The 18,183-nt window shown below is 49.6% G+C and overlaps 7 protein-coding genes across 7 annotated transcripts; 3 read left to right on the forward strand and 4 right to left on the reverse strand.

Moving 5' to 3' along the window:
• Nucleotides 1-168: 168 nt before the first annotated feature.
• On the forward strand, nucleotides 169-1,151 carry N7489_010150 (uncharacterized protein; the record flags this gene model as incomplete). The annotated part of the gene is made up of 3 exons (XM_056715899.1): nucleotides 169-361; nucleotides 418-491; nucleotides 561-1,151. The coding sequence occupies 3 exons, from the start codon at nucleotides 169-171 to the stop codon at nucleotides 1,149-1,151; spliced, it is 858 nt and encodes a 285-aa protein (XP_056563521.1).
• A 357-nt stretch (nucleotides 1,152-1,508) lies between these two features.
• On the forward strand, nucleotides 1,509-2,435 carry vip1 (putative actin cytoskeleton protein (VIP1); the record flags this gene model as incomplete). Its single annotated transcript, XM_056715900.1, has 3 exons — nucleotides 1,509-1,588; nucleotides 1,641-1,727; nucleotides 1,802-2,435. The coding sequence occupies 3 exons, from the start codon at nucleotides 1,509-1,511 to the stop codon at nucleotides 2,433-2,435; spliced, it is 801 nt and encodes a 266-aa protein (XP_056563522.1).
• A 374-nt stretch (nucleotides 2,436-2,809) lies between these two features.
• N7489_010152 (uncharacterized protein) lies at nucleotides 2,810-3,037 on the reverse strand (the record flags this gene model as incomplete). Its single annotated transcript, XM_056715901.1, has 1 exon — nucleotides 2,810-3,037. One exon carries the CDS (start codon nucleotides 3,035-3,037, stop codon nucleotides 2,810-2,812), a length of 228 nt encoding a protein of 75 aa, XP_056563523.1.
• A 1,159-nt stretch (nucleotides 3,038-4,196) lies between these two features.
• Nucleotides 4,197-7,976, reverse strand: N7489_010153 (putative nonsense-mediated mRNA decay protein (Nmd5)). The gene is made up of 8 exons (XM_056715902.1): nucleotides 7,730-7,976; nucleotides 7,588-7,666; nucleotides 7,056-7,516; nucleotides 5,614-6,991; nucleotides 5,430-5,561; nucleotides 4,826-5,371; nucleotides 4,474-4,770; nucleotides 4,197-4,415 (listed from the first exon to the last, which is right to left on the reverse strand). Exons 1-8 carry the CDS (start codon nucleotides 7,817-7,819, stop codon nucleotides 4,246-4,248), a joined length of 3,153 nt encoding a protein of 1,050 aa, XP_056563524.1. The 5' UTR covers nucleotides 7,820-7,976; the 3' UTR covers nucleotides 4,197-4,245.
• Nucleotides 7,977-8,333: 357 nt separating this feature from the next.
• N7489_010154 (SKI complex RNA helicase subunit SKI2) lies at nucleotides 8,334-12,472 on the reverse strand (the record flags this gene model as incomplete). The annotated part of the gene is made up of 5 exons (XM_056715903.1): nucleotides 8,334-9,014; nucleotides 9,064-9,251; nucleotides 9,307-9,595; nucleotides 9,664-12,193; nucleotides 12,243-12,472. 5 exons carry the CDS (start codon nucleotides 12,470-12,472, stop codon nucleotides 8,334-8,336), a joined length of 3,918 nt encoding a protein of 1,305 aa, XP_056563525.1.
• Nucleotides 12,473-13,164: 692 nt separating this feature from the next.
• On the reverse strand, nucleotides 13,165-16,079 carry N7489_010155 (putative allantoate permease of the major facilitator superfamily; the record flags this gene model as incomplete). The annotated part of the gene is made up of 6 exons (XM_056715904.1): nucleotides 13,165-13,429; nucleotides 13,485-13,666; nucleotides 13,720-13,951; nucleotides 14,007-14,416; nucleotides 14,466-15,011; nucleotides 15,987-16,079. The coding sequence occupies 6 exons, from the start codon at nucleotides 16,077-16,079 to the stop codon at nucleotides 13,165-13,167; spliced, it is 1,728 nt and encodes a 575-aa protein (XP_056563526.1).
• A 140-nt stretch (nucleotides 16,080-16,219) lies between these two features.
• On the forward strand, nucleotides 16,220-16,643 carry N7489_010156 (uncharacterized protein; the record flags this gene model as incomplete). The annotated part of the gene is made up of 2 exons (XM_056715905.1): nucleotides 16,220-16,274; nucleotides 16,315-16,643. The coding sequence occupies 2 exons, from the start codon at nucleotides 16,220-16,222 to the stop codon at nucleotides 16,641-16,643; spliced, it is 384 nt and encodes a 127-aa protein (XP_056563527.1).
• Nucleotides 16,644-18,183: the final 1,540 nt, after the last annotated feature.

An 18,183-nucleotide genomic window follows, 5' to 3' on the forward strand; every position in this document is an offset into this window, starting at 1 on the left:
TCCCTGGAATTGCATCAAGGGGTGTTTTGATTCATAATTCCGGAGATCTGACTGTTACTGATTATTTATCCCAAGGCTGAAACATTTATAGTTCCTCTCGACTCACATGCCACAGCGGAAAAGCAAATTTACTGTTTAAACAATATTATCAGAACATACCTGTCGGCCATGGCTCCCGACCTGAGCGCTGTTTCCAACTCTACTATGGCACGACCTCGTGCAGCAACAACGGCACCCGCTATGGCATCGCAGTCTCCAACACCCCGACAACCAGTACATGGCCCTCATACTTCTGCAACACTTCCCCCAGGAAGTCCACCACTTGGAACAGGGGATTATGGCATCACAAGTACTGCTCAGGGTAAGTCCGCAGTGGCAGGCGTCACTTCAATGAGCATTCCCGACTAATAGAACAAGGGCCACTGCGTCATCCTCAGCCGCTGACACCTTCGGATCTCCATCTAGTGCTTGAGAAAGAGCAAGAAGCGATGGTGAGTGGAATTCCAGAGCCCCAAAGTATACCTACCCCTCAATCGCTGACGCATCAAAACTCCCCGCAGGTGAATCGATTGACCCGAGAGCTATCTATTCTCCGCCAGCAGACCGCATCCGTGGCATCGACAGGGTCCTCGACATCAACATTTAATGAGGCAGACGGCACACGGGCATCGCCCACCCTCAGTAGCTCGACCCCGTCTCACTCCGCGCGACGGAACCGGTCCAATTCAAGTCTCAGTTCGCATACTTCAGCAAACCAGGGCCAGCAGTCTGCAAGTGTTACTGGAATTGCCCCATCACGAGAAATACCGTATCGCCCGGCAGACCATTCCCGAACAGTTCGCAGTCGCGAGCCATCCCTCACATCTCGCCGACCCTCCATCGGGTCACTATCCTCATTCTCCCACAATAACAGCAACATATACCCACACCGGAACTCGGTATCACAGTCGCAGCTAGGTCATTCGCCCGGAGGGTCGCTGTCGCGGTTCGAGGAGGCCACGCATCACAGGTTGGAAGTGGAATATATGAAGCGGGAGAACGAACAGCTCAGGAGGCGGGTGCGCGATCTGGAGCAGACTCTAAAGAGACAAAAGGAGGATTCTGTAAGCGAGGCTTCTGCCACACCGTCTGAAAGAATCATTGGTGCCTGATTCAACTTCCACTCCAACCCATACCATTCTTTCGCATTGCCTGGGGACAGTGCCCAATATTTTCATTTCGGGAGGTTTGCAGGCAAACACATTCAACGAAATCCTATTTTTGACATGTGAAAACCATTTTCTAGGCAGCTCCATTGAAAATCATGTAGTCCAATTAAAGCGCTCAGCAAAAGTAACAGGGAAAAAAAAGGAAGTTAGCTACGTGAGGCGGTGCAACTGCCCCGCCATACGTCACCACGTCACCTGTGGCGCAGCCCTAGATAAATAGTCGCATCGCACCTGGGAAGTGCTGTGACGTTTAGATTTTCTTCGCAAGTTTCTTCCTTCTCTCCTCTATCTAACACCATAATGTCTCACTCTACTGTCCACGTTTCTGGCATCTCGTCAACAACCTCTGAGAAGGAGGTTCGCGACTTCTTCAGCTTCTGGTACATTGTCGCAACTAGTACATTATCTTAACAACTTGCTAACTTGAAATAGTGGAAAGATTGTCACCCTCTCCATCACCCCAGTCTCTGGGGAAGCCGACGCTCAGAAGTCTGCCACTGTGACCTTTGAAAAGGAGGCGTAAGCTACCCCGCACCCTTTCCCGCCCGCAATCAGCCCACATGAAACCCAAACTAACCCAATCCCAAAAACAGCGCTGCCAAAACTGCCCTCCTGCTAGACCAGACCCAACTAGGCACTTCTGCTGTGCACGTCGAAGCAGCCCAAAACATCGAAGACCTAGCCGGAGCCCAAGCGACCGGCGCAGGCGAGACCAAGGAAGAGGAGCACCACATCCCCCAAGAAGATAAGCCCCGATCGCGCATTTTCGCAGAGTACCTGGCGCACGGGTATGTCGTGAGCGACAATGCGATTATGAAGGCAATTGCGCTGGATAAGAAGCACGGAGTCTCGAACCGCTTCACGTCGGCGCTATCAAACTTCGATAAGAAGTACAATGCCACTGAGCGCGCTAAGGGCATTGACGATAGCTACCAGATCTCGAACAAGGCGGCCACTGGCTGGCGCGGTCTGAGCTCGTACTTCGAGAAGGCACTGGGTCACCCCTCTGGCCAGAAGCTGCGTGACTTTTATGTTCAGACCGATAAGCAGGTGCGCGATATTCACGCTGAGGCTCGTCGTCTGGCGGATCTGAAGCAGGGTAAGGCTGGTGAGGCTGAGGCTGCTGCCCCTGCCTCTGCTGATGCCCCTACTGCTGCTGCCCCTGCTGCTGAACCCGCTGCTGTTACTCAGCCTGAGGCTGCTGCTGCGCCTGTTGAGAAGTCGTAAGGGATTCTTGGAATGAGGTCCTAACTTAATGAGGAGATGAATATTTGCGCTGGGCGTGTTCGCTTGTGTCTATTGCTTTATCTTTTCCCTTCTTATTATGTCATGCCATGTCCATAGTCTATTTTCCTTCTGCCTGTGTGATAGCCTGACAATTTGAACTCTCGCTACAAGCGAGCCGTTGATAACCATCCATGAGGTTCCCGATAAGTAAAGCAAATGGGCATAAAAGACATGATCACAGTCCCAAGTTTTATGCATTGTTTAATAAGTACATAGCTCAAAGGAAGATAGTTATTTGAGCTTATTCTTCATGATATCATTATCCAGATTTCAAAATCAGAAACTCTCCCAAGTACATGCAAGAAATACCCATCTCAATGTTGTTTTCCCTTAGCGAACTTCTCCGCCTCAATCTTCTCTAGCGGGTGCTCGGGGTTGCTCGTCAGCACATGATCCCTAAAGTACTCTGACGATTGCTGCGAGAACTCGGGCGCTGGGTGTTCGCCGACTTCGGTCTTGCCAGAGCCGGGGACATCCTGCTGCTGGGCACCAGGTTGGCGCTCCGGATCGGGGGATTGGCGGCCGGGGTTGGGAGCAGACATTGTGGATATTGTAGAATTGGATTCGATGTGCTGAATAGAGGGATAAGTGTGGGTTTCTTTGATTGAAGAGGGAAAATGAAATATAAGATATGGTGATCTTGGATATGGTGATCTTGATACTGACCTTCAATGGATGTAGATGTGGTCTTAGTGTTGGATGTAGAATACTTGTGTTTAAAGCAGTAAAATCCAAGGAACAGCGCGCTTTTTATTTTATTCTGGAAGTTGACTGACGTTACCAGCCTAAACCGGTCGTCGGAGGTCATCATCATGACGTTGTGGAGTGGCACTTGGGAACAAGGTGCTCCATTCTACCTACGTACTACCAATCGAGAATGCTATTGCGAATTTTAACTACAATAGCTGTATACGACGTGCATTGATGCCGAATTGTATGGGAATCCTGATTTGCTAGTTATACCACGAGGCTGTATAGCTATAGATGCGTACTATAGGCTACATTCTCACTTCTTTGCTTAGAACTACCACTTCTTTGAACCAGCGCCCTTATATCTTATGTCTCTAGAACTTGCCTTGCTTTATAGCGTAAAAGCATGTGAATCTTCAAGTTGACTTCAAAAGTGAAGCGCGCCGACGTCGGGATCTGATAATGCCTCTGAGGAATATGACGTCATTCTCCACGATCTTTGTTTTGACCTCACATCTTCTTCTACACCCCTGCCCGATCCTCCCCCGGTTGCTTCCAACGTGGCTTTCTCTGGTGTGCCTTGTTGGGCATCCTTAATAAATACCTACACGAGTAATCTTGAGATGTTCTTGTAACATGTGGATTCAGCCCGAGCCCACCTATGTGGCTGGTATCTACGGTACTACAGGTTCCACAACTGGAATCCAACATTCGTAGCTTGGCTGATGTACTATATCATGACGAAACGAGGGTGTCTTCAGGGGAATCTGTGCATCGAAGAGGATTAGAAGGGGAGGGGGAATACCCTCGAGCAGAATGTCCACGGGTAGGACTTTTAAGAGTACATCAGCGAGAGCATGGGAGAAAAAAGACATGACGGAAGAAACACTGGGGTACAGAGCAGATGGGACATGATCTAGAAAGCGGGAAAGACATGAAATGGGCATATGGTCTCGTGAGGAAAATGTGGAAGGGGGAAATGAATAGAGACTAGACGTCCGAGGCATTGAAAATTCGAAGCTTTTTTTTGTTTTTCTCAATCCATCTCGGTTATAGTCTCTTAGTTGCCGTTGGCCTGCATGCCCGCTGCGGCGGCGGCTTCTGCGTTGGCAGCGGCAACCATGGCCTTGGCGTCGGCTTCGTGAAAGACGCCTTGAATGACCTGCTGCTCTTCGGGACCGAGAACCTTGGTCAGACTCTCGTAGAGCTGGGGCTGTTCTTGCTGAAGGCCTGAAATTGAGGTTAGCAGGTGATACGTGAAGGAGATATTTTCGTAGAGGCTACTTACTCAGCAGGACATGCTTGAACATGCCATATGGCTCCACTTTGTCCAGAGGGGTCTCCAGAAGGCTTTCCTCGTCCATGTCATCATCGTCATCATCGGCGTAGGAGCCGAACTTTTGAGCCTCCTGGTTGAGGAAGTCGAGGTATGCGGCACTCTCGTCAAGGACATCGTCTTCCTCAAGAGCTGCTTCAACCTCATTCTCATCCCACTCAACATCTCCATCCCAGTCATTGTCCTCGTCATCCTCATCATCCTCGTCATCGAGGGTGAAGTCAGACTCTCTCGTAGCATCCTCACGTTCTGAATAAAGTCTTAGCCTTGGGGGAACATGGCGGGGGGTTGGGGGGAAACATACGTTTGAGAGCAGCAGGCAGGGTCTGGAAGAGCCTTGTCACACCCTGCAAGAGTCTTGGCCATCCCTGCTGGACACTGACTGGAACATCGGTAGCCTTCAGAGTAAGCAGTGAGCTGATTGCGGCAATTGAGAGCTTCTTGTCGTGGACACGTCTGAAGTTGTCGATATTAGCGAACCAAGTGCTGAAGAACTTGTTGGTCCAGCCCTTGGCCTCCATAACCTGAAGACTGAGAGCTGAGTTGTAGTAGATGGCGTTGATGACCATCTCCATCAAGTGGATGCGGTACGACTTAGTGCGTGCCTCGCCGGCGTCGATAACCCGCATGGCCATCTCAATGAACATGGGGATATACTGGTCAATGTGACCCCGAAGGTTGAGCATCAGGGTCTCAGCGAGCTTGCAACCGCAGATGCGGTCAACGCCACCAACCTTCTCGTCAGAAAAGATGTCTTGGACCATGCCGACCATAGCATCCAAGTAAGCTGGGTTCTGAACTAGCATATCGGTGCCATAAGCGACGTAGTTGTCAAGGGCGGGGAGCATGTCTGCAGCAGAAAAGTTAATAGGTCTTCAAAACCGCTTGAACTTATTTGAACCTCTTACCTTCGAGATACAGCTCAGCGCCAGCCTTGAACGTCTTGTGAATCAGCTCGAAGGCCTGCCACATGGATGGGGAAATGGTCTTCGATGCGAATGTGCAGCTGTCAATGATCTCGAAAATTTCGTTGTAGAGATCTAAAATACCGAATTAGAGGTGGACATAAGCTTGATAGATTGAAAAACTTACCATAAAGCTTGTTCTCCAGGGTGATGCTGATGACGGGCATCAAGATGGTCTCAAGGTGCAGAAGCACGTCAGGGGTGCTCTCGAGAGTGAGAATGAGGGTGCCGATGGTCTGCAACACGCCCAGAGCGGTGATGCTCTTGTCATCCAGGAAATCGCCGTAGCCATCTTCGTCACCACCCTTGGCGGCATTGCGCTCCAGGAGCTCACCAACAATACGCATGTAAGTATCGCGGAGCTGCTCGCTCAGCGCCACAGCGAAGGGAGTAAGCTCGGCAGAGAAAACCTCAACAAAGTCCTCCATGACGTTGGCCAGAGCATCCACGTCGACCTCATTGGCCAACTTTAGAAGCTGCTGCATAATCTGGGGGATGTTCTGCTGCATCGATGTACGGATGACATCGTGACGGATAAGGGGCTGCAGAGCAAGGGCGGCCTCAACTCGAACAGGAAGTTCGGAATCGGTCATGGACTCGAGGATGTTTCGATAGATGACCATGAGGTTGTTCGGATCCTTGAAATCAAGCTGCTCGAACTTCTCCAGTGTGTCGCAAGCACGAGCACGGAGGAAGCCGTGAGGACTGCGGAATTCGGGGAAAACGTGACGGACGAAGAAGTATTCGACCTGGTCAGCAATCGGGCTCTTCTTGCCCAGGATGACGGAAGCGAGCGAGCCAATCATTCTCAAAGCTCCCTCCTTCTCTCTTGGCTGCTTCTGATCCTCCGGCGCAGACTCATATTTGCTAACAACACTGTTCACGAATGTGAGGATGGAGAAGGTCTGCTTTTTGCGGTTCTTGGTGAGGGAAACCAAGAAGTTGGTGGCGGCAACATCAGGAGCGGACACTTCCTCATAGAAGTTCAACTTGCGGTGGAGATACTCAGATGGGTCATCTTCGAAAAGCTCAATGTCCTCATCGGACTGGCACAGGATAGGGAAAACGAAGTGGGCGATCAGGTTATCCATATGCGGCTTCAAGTGGTCCCACATAGCCTTAGGCTTGACACACTCCTCCATGAAGACCAGAGTATACGACAGTGCAGAGTTGCTGAGCCATTGCGTCTTGGAAACCCACTTGTCAATCTCCGTCAGGTATCCCTTGAGAATTTCGGGGGCGAAAGTGCTGATAAAGGTCTTCGCATACGATGTGTAGTCGGGGGTAGAGGATTTCGTAATTGTGGTGGGGTTGCCATATCTGATGAATAGGCGGTTCAGGTTGGCGTATGACCACTTCTTGCACTTCCACCAGTGGTTCATCTCCCTCTCCTCCTTTGAATCCGCCATTGAGCTCGCAGGGGGTGTCTTCGAGACAATGCGCAGGAATAGTGTACACCAGTCAACAGTCGCCTGATGGGTTTGTAGGCATGGAGAAAGCTCGAACTAAATTCGTAGCAGGTCAGTATAAATGGCATAGCCACGCCAGACTAGAATCAGGGTAACCGACGTAAATTGCGTGCTTGAAAGCTTTCACCACAATGCGAAGCATCTCGGCAGCCTCCAGACTCTCCTCGTCAACAAGCTTCGATCCAATGCTGAGCAGCTGGGGGAATGAATGCTCCACGATCTTATCGAACTCCTCTCTCTTCTCACCGGCCTTGAACCTGTAGACCCGGCAGACCGCCAGAAGGCACTGCAGACCCGCATAGACCGTACTTGCGTCATTGGTGCTGAGGAGCTGCAGAGTAAGATCCAAGAATCCGGGCCACTGCTCGGGGAAGTCGTTTTGAAGAATCTTCTGGAGGAGGGGGACCAGTTGATTGCGGACATTGGGAGGGGTCGAGGCCAGTGCAGGGATAAGTCTCTCCCTGAAACTGGGCTTTTCGGCTTCAGGAATTGGCGTACGCTGCGGGCTATCTTCGACCGGGGCCCATCCGCGTGTAATACGGTTCTTCAGGTAAACACCAGCTATAAGAGAGAGCGGGGGTCAGTAAGAGACAGAAGTCTTCGCGAACCAATATGGACATCCAAAGACACACCAGAGAGCTGGACTGCATTGTTCTGCTCGCCCTGCAAGATATCCAAGAGTCCATTGATAAATCCGGGTTGCGTCTCGGCCTAGATATATCAACCACGTGTGAGCCTGACGTTCGGTGCCCCGCCAGTCGATCTAGCACATACATATTTCAAATCAAGCTCCGCCTGCCGGCGAATATCCGCATTCGCGTCTAGAGTAGACTGAATGCGATCTCGGAGGGCTGCAACATCCATCGCGCAACAATCCCCCAACACCAGAAAGTCAAAAAATCTCCAAATAAATTGAGAGCCCCGAGGGGAGACGCGGACCGGCGCCGATGAAAGACGGGCAAGGGGAAAGAGTCAAGGATTGAAAGGACGTGAATGTCCTAAAGAGATCGTATGGATCTTGAAGAGAAGGGGAGAGAGAAGATGTTGTTCTTCAAGAGGAGGGGGATTTTTTTCGATTTTCCCGACTCTCGGGGAGGCGGTCGCCCCGCAGCTAATCAGAGGCCGCACACACGGATTTTCTTATATGAACTATGGGCTACTACCTACCTAGGTATGTTGTATATAGGTAGTAACACTTGGGGTTGATTTAATTGCTTTCTATAAAGTATTCTAAAGTATGCTGGTATTTTTGAGTAGTTCATTTCATGTTCATTTCTTCGTCTCGATTAAGTACATTGTGATGAATCCAGAAAAGAATTCATGACTACCCAATAGGGGCACAGGCATAACCCATATACGTCCCAAGGATTGGATGTCTTCACATGTAAAGCGAGGCCGCGAATATGACATCGCGCTTGATCAACTCCTGAGCTTGCTGCATCTTAGTGTAAAGGTTCGGGTCGCCGACCAATTTGGCCGCATTCTTCACTTCGCGACAAGTCTCGTCAAGTCGGGTGATCACCCGAACAATAGTACCCTCCATCACATCCGTGAGGTCTGTGATGCGATTGAAAGACATTCCCTTGGCCCACTCATAAACAACCTCGGCAAGACCAAAGCGTGGCTTGCTAGCGAAGTCGTTGGCATCTTCACTAGACTGAATGACTTGGTGCAGGATCTGGAAATCATTCACTCTCTCGGCAATACGAATGATCTCCTTCTGGCCCTTCTCCAGACGAGGAGTGAGGGTAGGGGTGCTCTCTGTCTTCTCCTGGAACACGAATGCGGAGAGGAGTGCAACAATCTCCTCCGGTTCGAACTCAGCAAGAACGTTCTCGAGAACCAATTCGGTCAATACCAGCTCGTCGGCGGAGTGGATCTCGCACGCCACCTTGCCCTTCAGTTGCACACGAGATTGTTCGTCAACAAAGCCGAGCTCCTTCAGCACGAGTATGCGCTGCTCATAATCCGGAAGTAGTTGAAGGTTTTGGTCGGACATCAGTTGCTTCAGCTCCGAGATGCTTTCTTTAACTTGCCACTCGTCGTGTTGCATCTCGAACTATCAGAAATTAGTCCATGATTTAGACCAAAAGAGGTAGGATACTCACGTGGTCCGCGAAATTAGGGCATTGTAGACAGGTGCATGACTGGGAAATCTCGGCCTGAGCTTGTCGTTTGTCGAGGATATCGCGGATTTCCATCTCTTTGATACGTTGCCAATCGATTTCCTCCCAGGCCGCATTGATCCAAGAGTTAGTGTACTGAGGCAGTTCCTTTTCAGCCCACTGAACAGCCTCTGTTCCCGAATTAGTGTTTCTTGACAACTGTATGTGCAAAAATAAGTCTCGTACCTTTCTTAATGTTCAGATACCATATCGGTTTGGTCATCTTAACCAGGGTGTTTGTCAGGCACTCGACATCAGATAGACGGATCTTGCATATGCGAAGGCTCATCTTCTCGACGCGATTGGGGAGTGGTTGGAAGTATGGTCGGAACAAAGGCAAGAATGGAAGGATGTCGGTGGGGTGCCGCTTGCTACTCAACGTTCCGATCTCAAGCACTTGAATGCAGGGTACAGCCCCAACGACCCCCGCGGAAACCCCATCGCGCGTAATAACACCAGCGGTACGTAGTCCGTCCTATCTTTCACGTCAGCATTTCACCAAACACGTAACTACGCATGGGCAACGTAACAATGGTCACTCACCTTGCGGTACACAACCAACCTCTTTACTCCGAAAAGACGTTTGCCGACAGGCGATGATAGCAGTTCAGCATAGAATTGAGACGTGAGCTTTCGATACTCCATGGCGGCGTCATGGCAGGCAACCAAATCCAGGTCACAGATTTCACATGGTGCCCGTTTGATTTTCGCAAGACTCGCCTCAGATACCTGGACTTGCTTCTCCTGTTCCGGTAAGAGAGCTTGCGTTGCGTTTTCACTGAAACTCCGTTTGATCATTTCTTCAATCTTCAGGGCTTCCACACGCAACAAATTCAGTATCATATGGTATGTAAGTCGGAATTGAGACCTGAGCTTTGTCGGTTCTCCAAGAATCATCTGCTTCAGCGACGCAGCAGATGGCGCCTCGTCTCTTCCGCTGCTTGTCACAATAACATACCCCACGTTGTCAAGACCTCTACGACCAGCACGCCCCGCCATTTGCGTATACTCACCGGGCAGCAGATCACGGAATGCTTTGCCGTCGTGCTTACGGAACCCGGAGAATACCACAGTTCGGGTGGGAAGATTCAAGCCCATCGCGAAGGTTTCCGTGGCGAACAGGACCTTGACCAGAGACTTAGCGAAGAGAATCTCAACAACTTCCTTCACTATGGGCAGGAGACCGCCATGGTGCACAGCAATGCCTCTGCTTAGTAGCTCCCGAAGGCGAAGAATTTGCGGCAGCGTGCGGTCCTCAGGCTTCAATCGGGTGAGTGCCTTCTCAATGAACATGTGCGTCAAACTCTTCTCGGTACTATTGCTGAAGTCTTGGCTTGACAGTGAATCCGCGTTCTCCTCGCATCGCTTCTTAGAGAAAACGAAGACACATCCCGGCAGCAAATCTTCTTTGCGAAGGTGCGAAACAAGATGCACCCAGGTGTTTTTGTCCTGGGCCGCACTGGTACGGCCACCGCCACGCCCTGTGCGAGCAATGTTGCCTGTGCCTCGGTTGGCATACTGTCCGCCGCTCTGTCCACGACCTCGTTGCGGACCTCCACGTTGTGGGCCTCCACGCTGTGGGGCGCCGCGACCACCTCTGACGTTCGGTGGCTGGCCACGTCCCCGACCCTGGGGGGCTGGTGCTCTAGCTTGTGCCGACTGTGCCTGAGCTTCAGCCTCCTTCATAGCTTTGAGCTTATCTCTACCAGACAAAATATCATCCGCTGCCTTCCAGCCGGTCTCGAGGAATCTTTTGTTGGAGTCGACGATCTTGTGCTTGCTCTTCCCGGCCCAAAGGTAGTGCTCCAGCGGAACAGGTCGCTTATGGGTTGAAATCACATAAATGTCCTTCTTCTTTGTACGGCCCACCCAGGATGCAAACTCGCGGGTATTGGGCACAGTGGCGGAGAGAAGGATCAACGTGACATGCTCCGGAAGCATGATGATAACTTCTTCCCATACCACACCTCGTTCCTGGTCGTTCACATAATGCACCTCGTCGAAAATGACGAATTCAACGTCCCGGATGAGATCAGCGCCTCGGTACAGCATACTTCGCAAGATCTCAGTGGTCATGATGAGGCAGCTGGCTTCCGGGTTGATTTGAACATCGCCAGTCAGAATACCGACATCGTCGAATTCGGTTCTGAAATCACGGTATTTCTGGTTGCTCAGCGCTTTGATGGGAGACGTATAGATCGCCTTCGTCATGTGTTTAGCAGCCAACGCGATTGCATATTCAGCCACAACTGTCTTGCCGGCCGAGGTATGGGCCGCAACAAACACCGAATCGCCATTCTCAAGGTGGTAAACGGCCTCTTTCTGGAAAGTGTCGAGCTCAAATGGATACTCCCTGGCCATCTCTGGGACCAACTCATTGAAATTTGGAATATCCTTGTTGACGTCCACAACGTGGGCCCATTCTTTACCCTTTTGCTTGTGGGCGCCTGCGAGCAACTGGGTACGTGGTTCCAATGCCGGAAACTCGACCGGTAACAAATCGTCAATGTCTTCTTCATCTTCCTCGTCGCTGAGGTCATCAAGCTCCGGCTGTGCTCCTGTATCGATATCGGCAGTTTCCTCAGGTTGATCCACTTTCAGGTCGCTTTCCTCTTGGAGAAGGGCAGTTTCGACTTCTTGGGCACTTTCGGTGGCGGCTTTGGATTTGACTTCATCGAAATTGATACCGTTATCGAAGCCAGGGGGTGTTGTCAGAAGACCTCCCTCGGTGCCAAAGTTGATAATGCGATCGAGACCAGATTGTTTTCCGGTGCTCGCTTGCTCTGTGAGCTGAGCCTCGGCCTCCATATCTGCCACGGACTCGATAGCGTCCAAGCCTCCGGGAGCAAATGGAAAGAAACCTGCGGCACCTCTGACAAACTCGGCACGGCCAGCAGGTCGGCGGAGAAGCGAGGTGGAATTCTTGGCTGTTGCGCTTGCAGCAGGAACTGTCACTTCATGATACCCAGTAACGCGTCCTTCCAGTCCCTCTCGTGTGAACCGAGTCACCGTCCGTGATTGTGTCGGGGCGAGTTCGAAAAGGTCTGCGTAATCTGTCGAAACGTCCCATCGTCTGCCAAAGCTGTTAAAAGCTGCCCCGCAATTGGAAATAAGATACATACCTTTGCAGGGTGTTCAACCATTTAGTGCTGAATTGGTCTGACGGGGTCAGGAACTCATTTTCAAGCTCGGTCAGCAACTCTTGGGCACTCTGAGGAGCTTGCTTCCGAGCTTGGAAGTTCTCGATCTTGCCATCCTCTTCGTCCGCGAGACGAGCATCAAAGGCCGCTGAGTCGAAGGTATTGCCTTCTAGGGTTAACTTCTCCATTGGGGGATCGACCAAGTTCGCCATGATGTGGAAAAATATGTTGAAGAGTCAACCGGCGAGTGAAATTATGTCGATGTTTGACTCGGCAGTAGCCGAACCCCACAGTATCGATTACAGCCTTTGGCTGAAACCTAAGGGAATTATTTCTGGGCGTTAAAATAAGAAGGTAAAACGAGTGGAATTGACTCTGTGGTTGAGTCTGATGAAGTGTTTCGGAGTTATTCCAGGCAGATCAAAGCCCGCAGCGACAGTTTACTTTGTGAACTTCACCGAGAGACACTGAAGGCGGTATACTCTGACAGTATACATGACGTCGATGCCCTGAAAGATCATCTGATCCCCGGATAAATGATATCCCGGACAATCTTTCTGTACGAAGACGCTCTCTACTATCTCTACTATACCTGGGTAGAATCAACGGTCGCAAAACCAAAGCTGGCCACCCTAGCGCCAACAAAGCTCTAAATGCCGAGCAAGAGGCTGCATTGATACACTAGATCAATACTTTAAACACGCTGAAAAAATCAAGAAAAAAACCTATGAAATTGGAGGTGAAATTGGAGGTGAAATTGATACTATTTCTCCCCCCTTCCGCACTCGCAGTGCCTATTTCCCTCTATTTCCACCATCAGTGAATTGCTTCATATTACACTGTCTGCAATATATCGGTGTAACCGCTTCTAAACTCTGGCATTTTGGGAGAACAAGGTAAAAGGTCACAGAGGATACATAAACTTCAGGTTTTCCCGATCAGTCTTGTCAAGATCACGATCACCGATGTGGACAATCTGGCCGCCAGCGTCAATAACTTCATCTTTCTCAGAATCCGTGTCAGTTTCAGTGAGGAGCCTCTCTCGACGTTTGTTCTCTCGCTGTAGGTAAAACCGAATGATAATGCACATCATGGGCGAGATCAGCCAGAACGCAGTCATGAAGGCCCAGGGTAAGACGTAACGAGGTTTGTATTTCGATTGCCAGAACCTACATCACATGTCAGCGCTGTATTCCTTAGTTGGCACCTTTAGATTAGACTAACTCAGGGGATATCATGTTTGCAACAGAAGCAGCCACAATACAAGAGGACATTAGACAGAGCTTCTTTGTGTATCCAGTTGTTGTCGTTCCCGCCCAACTGAGACCGAGAAGGTAAGATGGTTTGAATGTAGATATTTGGGTTCCAACTACCAGAGCCACCTTGTTTGACCATGGAGATGCCAGCTGAGCAAGAATTAACAAGACAGACCAGAAACGTGGAAAATACATCCGCTTACCTCAATGATGCCGCCAATAAAGCAAGGAACATAGGATATAGCACATGTGTATCCTGTACCGAGACGTGTACTATAAAGCAAGGTGGCGGATCCAATAATCAAAATGAATCCCCAAATTGGCTTGATAATATTGAATAAGGCACTCTCCGCTGGGGTGAAGCCAAAACCAACGACAATAAGCGGGAGCTGTTGGGATGTGTTGTTAGGGAGCTCGTTGAAGAACATGTGGAAGCTGAGAAGAACATTAGTAGTGAATATGGCAGAAAGATGAACGGGACATGTCACACATAAATAGCCAACTCTTAAGGTCAGTAAAAGACTCCCGCACCTGCGACCACTTGAATGTTGAGTTTGAGATTCCAGCGTGAGTCTCGCGAATGAGTTGGATCGTATGCACCTTCTCCTCAGTGGAAAGCCATTTAGCATCAAGTGGCGAGTTGGGTAAGAATATCAGTAGAGGAATAAAGATGGCGAAGGTCAAAAGAGCACAGATGATATGGAGCCATTTCCATGAGTGGATACCCCCAGCTAGAACTCCCGACTTGTCATCAACGATGAGTTTATAGGCAATCATTGTCAACATCACATTTGCCATGCTTCCAAATGCCCACCATAGAAGCTGCACCCACGGACTCTTCTTCGGTGGGAAAAACGCTTGATGAAGGACGGCGGTTGAGGGAACAATTTGAGACTCAGTCTGGAAAGATTAGCACATTATGAATCAAAGTTCATTAGGATATACTAACCATTCCCAGTAGAAATCGCACAGCCATCATCTGTTTACCGGTCTTGACCGCAGGATGTATTCCAAGTAACAGGGCCCAGAGGAATAACGACCCGGTAATAAAGTACTTGTGTCCAACACGTTGCGATATCCAAGCACCCGGCCAAAGAGCGACAAGATATCCTGCATAGAATAGGACAAATAGATGATTAAACTCGTTTTTCTCTTTCGACATATGAACATCTTCGAAAAGGCCCATAGTGCTAGCCTGAGACAGTGTCGACTTGTCAAGGTGAATAAGGAAGGAGATCCACCATGTTTGGCTTAGGAGACACCAGAAGTTCTTGCGGACCAGTCTTCCCTCAGCCTCTGGAGTCAAAGGCCCAACCTTGTCCTTATTCGTGTTGTAGAAATACGTTGTGTCATCCGCGTCGCGTACGTCTACCACACAAGGATCACGAGAAGGTTCACTCCCAGATGTGGCTTGCACATCGGCCTCTCTCTTTTCGCTGGGGGAGCCATACTCGAATCCGAGACAGCCACACCTTGTTCCGGCGAAATGTTGAGTCTTGATATGTGTTGGTAGAACAGAATAGAATCTATCAGGATAATCAAGAGCCTTGTCCCATCACTTTATACAAGGATATGGCGATTGTTACCTTCAATGCCGGAGAAAGCCGATGAGAGTCTTGGCTTTCCTCGAGGTTCCCAGCAGCCTTTTCCGTTTTTCGATTTTGTCTCGCCTATTGCGGCTGAGGTTAGTTAGCGTCGGGGCATTCGCCATAGCTTTCGTTTCGCCTCTGATGCTGCTAATGGTCCGATCATTAGGACCTTGAGCGCCAGCGAGTAACCTGCCGAGAGACGGGTGACTCGTAGTCCACTAGGGATGTTTTGCCAAGACGTCTTGGTTGCATCGGGGGACCTTGGGAGTCCGTGGCGTTTGAGCTTGTCAGGGCTTGTCAGGGCTTGTCAGGGCTTGTCGCGGCTTGTCGGGGCTTGTCTAGATTAGGTTCGTGCCGTATAGAACCCTTTTCGATGATGACGGAAGGCTTACAGGGTCGACGATCGCAATCTCCATATGAGTTCTCGTATTGGTGTCTCAGCCATCATGGAATTATGAAAAATCAATTAATCAAGTGAATACGAATAAACAGGGAACATTTAGCTGTGCGAAATGCCACGCGGTCCGCCGGGGCCCTCCTCGAGTCCATTCCTTCGGGCTACTTCCGGACGCCAACGTCAGAACTCGCGCATGAGAGATGAGCTTTGATCGCCGGTTCTGAAAGGTATCTGCCGCTTGCTTGTCTCAAATGTCAATATGCCTCGTAATTGATGATATCCCAGGCCTGTTCTCTGACATTGGACATTACTCACGGATAGTTAAGGCTCGGACAATCCATAACGTACATCTATCTCTGAGCCGCCAAGAATCATTCGACTCACAGGCTACTGTAGGGCTGGCCTAACTGGAAATCTAGAACGGCGGAGATTAACATCCGACCAAGGCTCATGTGGGTTGTTAGCTCTCGGAAGTGAAACTTACCGGGGTCAACTGGAGCACCTCGACGATCCTAGTGCCTTGACGGGCAACCGGAGTACCTTGATGGTCATTCGGATTACCTTGACGGTTAACCATAACGAACAGCGCAGCACGAGCTGTAGTGGTCGGAGTTTACTATATATGGTGAGCAAAACTTTTTTCCTCTGCCATCTGTCCATTCATCTACTCGTCACTCAAGTTACCTTGGGCATCATTCCACGTCATCAATCTTGACAATGCTATCCAACATTTCGAAGCTCGGTTTCATGGCACTGCTTTGCCACTCCAGTGGTCGATGCATTCAAATAATATATCAGTGAAACAAACGCAGCTGCTGATTGCTGGACCACCCAATTGATCATTGTCACCAACGATGACTACTCATGCGACGCAATCAACGATTCTGCCGATAACGATGGCAGCCCATTGAAACGTGGCGAATCTCGCGAATGGCCAGCCCAGGATGGACATCCGGCCTTCACTATAGTCATGAACAACGACGGTAACTATGACTCGAACAATGTTGGCGATCAGGTCGGCAATGTTAAATGGGATGACGGAAAGATCTACCCCCTGACTGTTAGTTTTGGAGCTAGCTGCTCAGCCAGCGAACCCCTTGTCTCGGGTGGTGTAACCCGCACCTTGGTTTTTTCTAGCTAGAATGTCCCCTCGATGTTAGGGAAAAAGAGAAGAGGGAGAAATAGTGCTTAATGTACAGGGTAAAAAGGATGGGATATGTTATCTAAATAAATCGACGTCTGATATAGAAATCTGGGTCTGCACACGATCCGACTGCTCCGCCGCATACCTGAGTCTTGTGTTCATGTAGCTGGCACCTGAGCAATAATCTAAGCAAGTATCGTCGAGAGAATAGAAGGCTCCAAGTAGGTCTATCGAGGAGGCATCCGATCCTTAGTAGGCTACATGCGTGTGTGTAGTCGATATTTGCACAGTATGTAATTCAAGCCCATCACTTTGTCTTTAAAATGGCCCCTGACGGTAGAACCTAGCGCTACAGCTTTCAAATACGAACATGTAAACCTCTATTCGTTGTAGGATACGAAGTCCCACAAACTTGTTCGCAGAATAATCATTAGGCCCTCAGGACTTGAGACGGGACTTTGACCTTATCTGACAACATGTATGCATCTGGGCCAGGGCCGGATTAACGCGATGATTGCGATGATTGCGTTCTGCCCGTGGAAGAAGGGCGACCCACGCCTCGACCCACTCGACCTTGCCGCCGGCCTGTACCTGACGATGTTGACGATGTTGATGATCCCGGATCTCCTGCCAAACGGCAACGGCCCGTGTCGGAGGATGACACCGAGACCGACCTGCGCCAAGCGATGGAGTCCGTTCGGGTCAAGGATCGGGAACGACCCACAATCTGCTTTATGTGCCCGGGGAACCCTAACCTCCCACTTAAGGACCGGATTGCGAGATACAAGACACCCGGTTCACTTAGCAGATCTTTTGAATCATGCCAAAATCTGCCACGGAACGGTGTTTGTCCATGGTCTTCTGGTACAGTACAATTTTTGTTCGTTACGATGTGCATCAATGACACATATATTCTCAAGCCATAACAATAAGTCAGAATCATAAGTGCGATGCGACTTCTCCCATCTCGACAATGAATCTGGCTGTAGACTACTGACATCTCGTGTTGTTATATATCTACTTCTGAGCGAGATAAATGCTAGCATTATATCGAATGCGGCGTCCTACGAAAACGACATATTCAAGTTATTTTTCGTTGTTTGTTTTTTAATTTACTCTTTTATGACAAGATTGTATTGGCAGAAAATAAATATGTAATGTTCACTTTTTGTACTTCAATCAGTCATACAAAATTTGTGGATGCAGCATTGAAAAGATAAATAGGATGGAGATAAAATGATGTACGCCCCTAAGCGCCAGAAGGGTATGTAGCGTGAGAACGATTCGGCATGAGCAAGGGATTGACTTGGTTAGCAGGACAATAACAAGTCTAACAAGGAAGGGCAACGAGTTCCCATTTTGGCAAAGTGAGGACAGCAGACCATCCTTGTGTAGTTGTAGATTCGCTGTCCAGAGATGTGTTGGATCTCTGTAGAATCGGAATTGTCAGAAGCAAAAAGAAAATGACGAAGAAAAGAATAGAGAAGTAAATAAGAAAGTAATCGAGGCCCGATAAGGTTAGATAAAGAATGCCCTG

The sequence above is a fragment of the Penicillium chrysogenum genome, assembly GCF_028827035.1.
Source record: "Penicillium chrysogenum strain IBT 35668 chromosome Unknown utg000005l_segment0_segment0, whole genome shotgun sequence".
NCBI classification, from domain to species: domain Eukaryota; kingdom Fungi; phylum Ascomycota; class Eurotiomycetes; order Eurotiales; family Aspergillaceae; genus Penicillium; species Penicillium chrysogenum.

Bases quoted from the DNA above. Each gene is read 5' to 3' on its own strand.
- N7489_010153 (XM_056715902.1), bottom strand. From the start codon at position 7,819: ATGGATGTTGCAGCCCTCCGAGATCGCATTCAGTCTACTCTAGACGCG. The intron at 7,517-7,587 runs GTGTGTCTTTGG...TCTCTCTTATAG, and splicing joins CAATGCAGTCCAGCTCTCTG to CTGGTGTTTACCTGAAGAAC. The intron at 4,416-4,473 runs GTAAGTAGCCTC...CCTCAATTTCAG, and splicing joins GTTCAAGCATGTCCTGCTGA to GCCTTCAGCAAGAACAGCCC.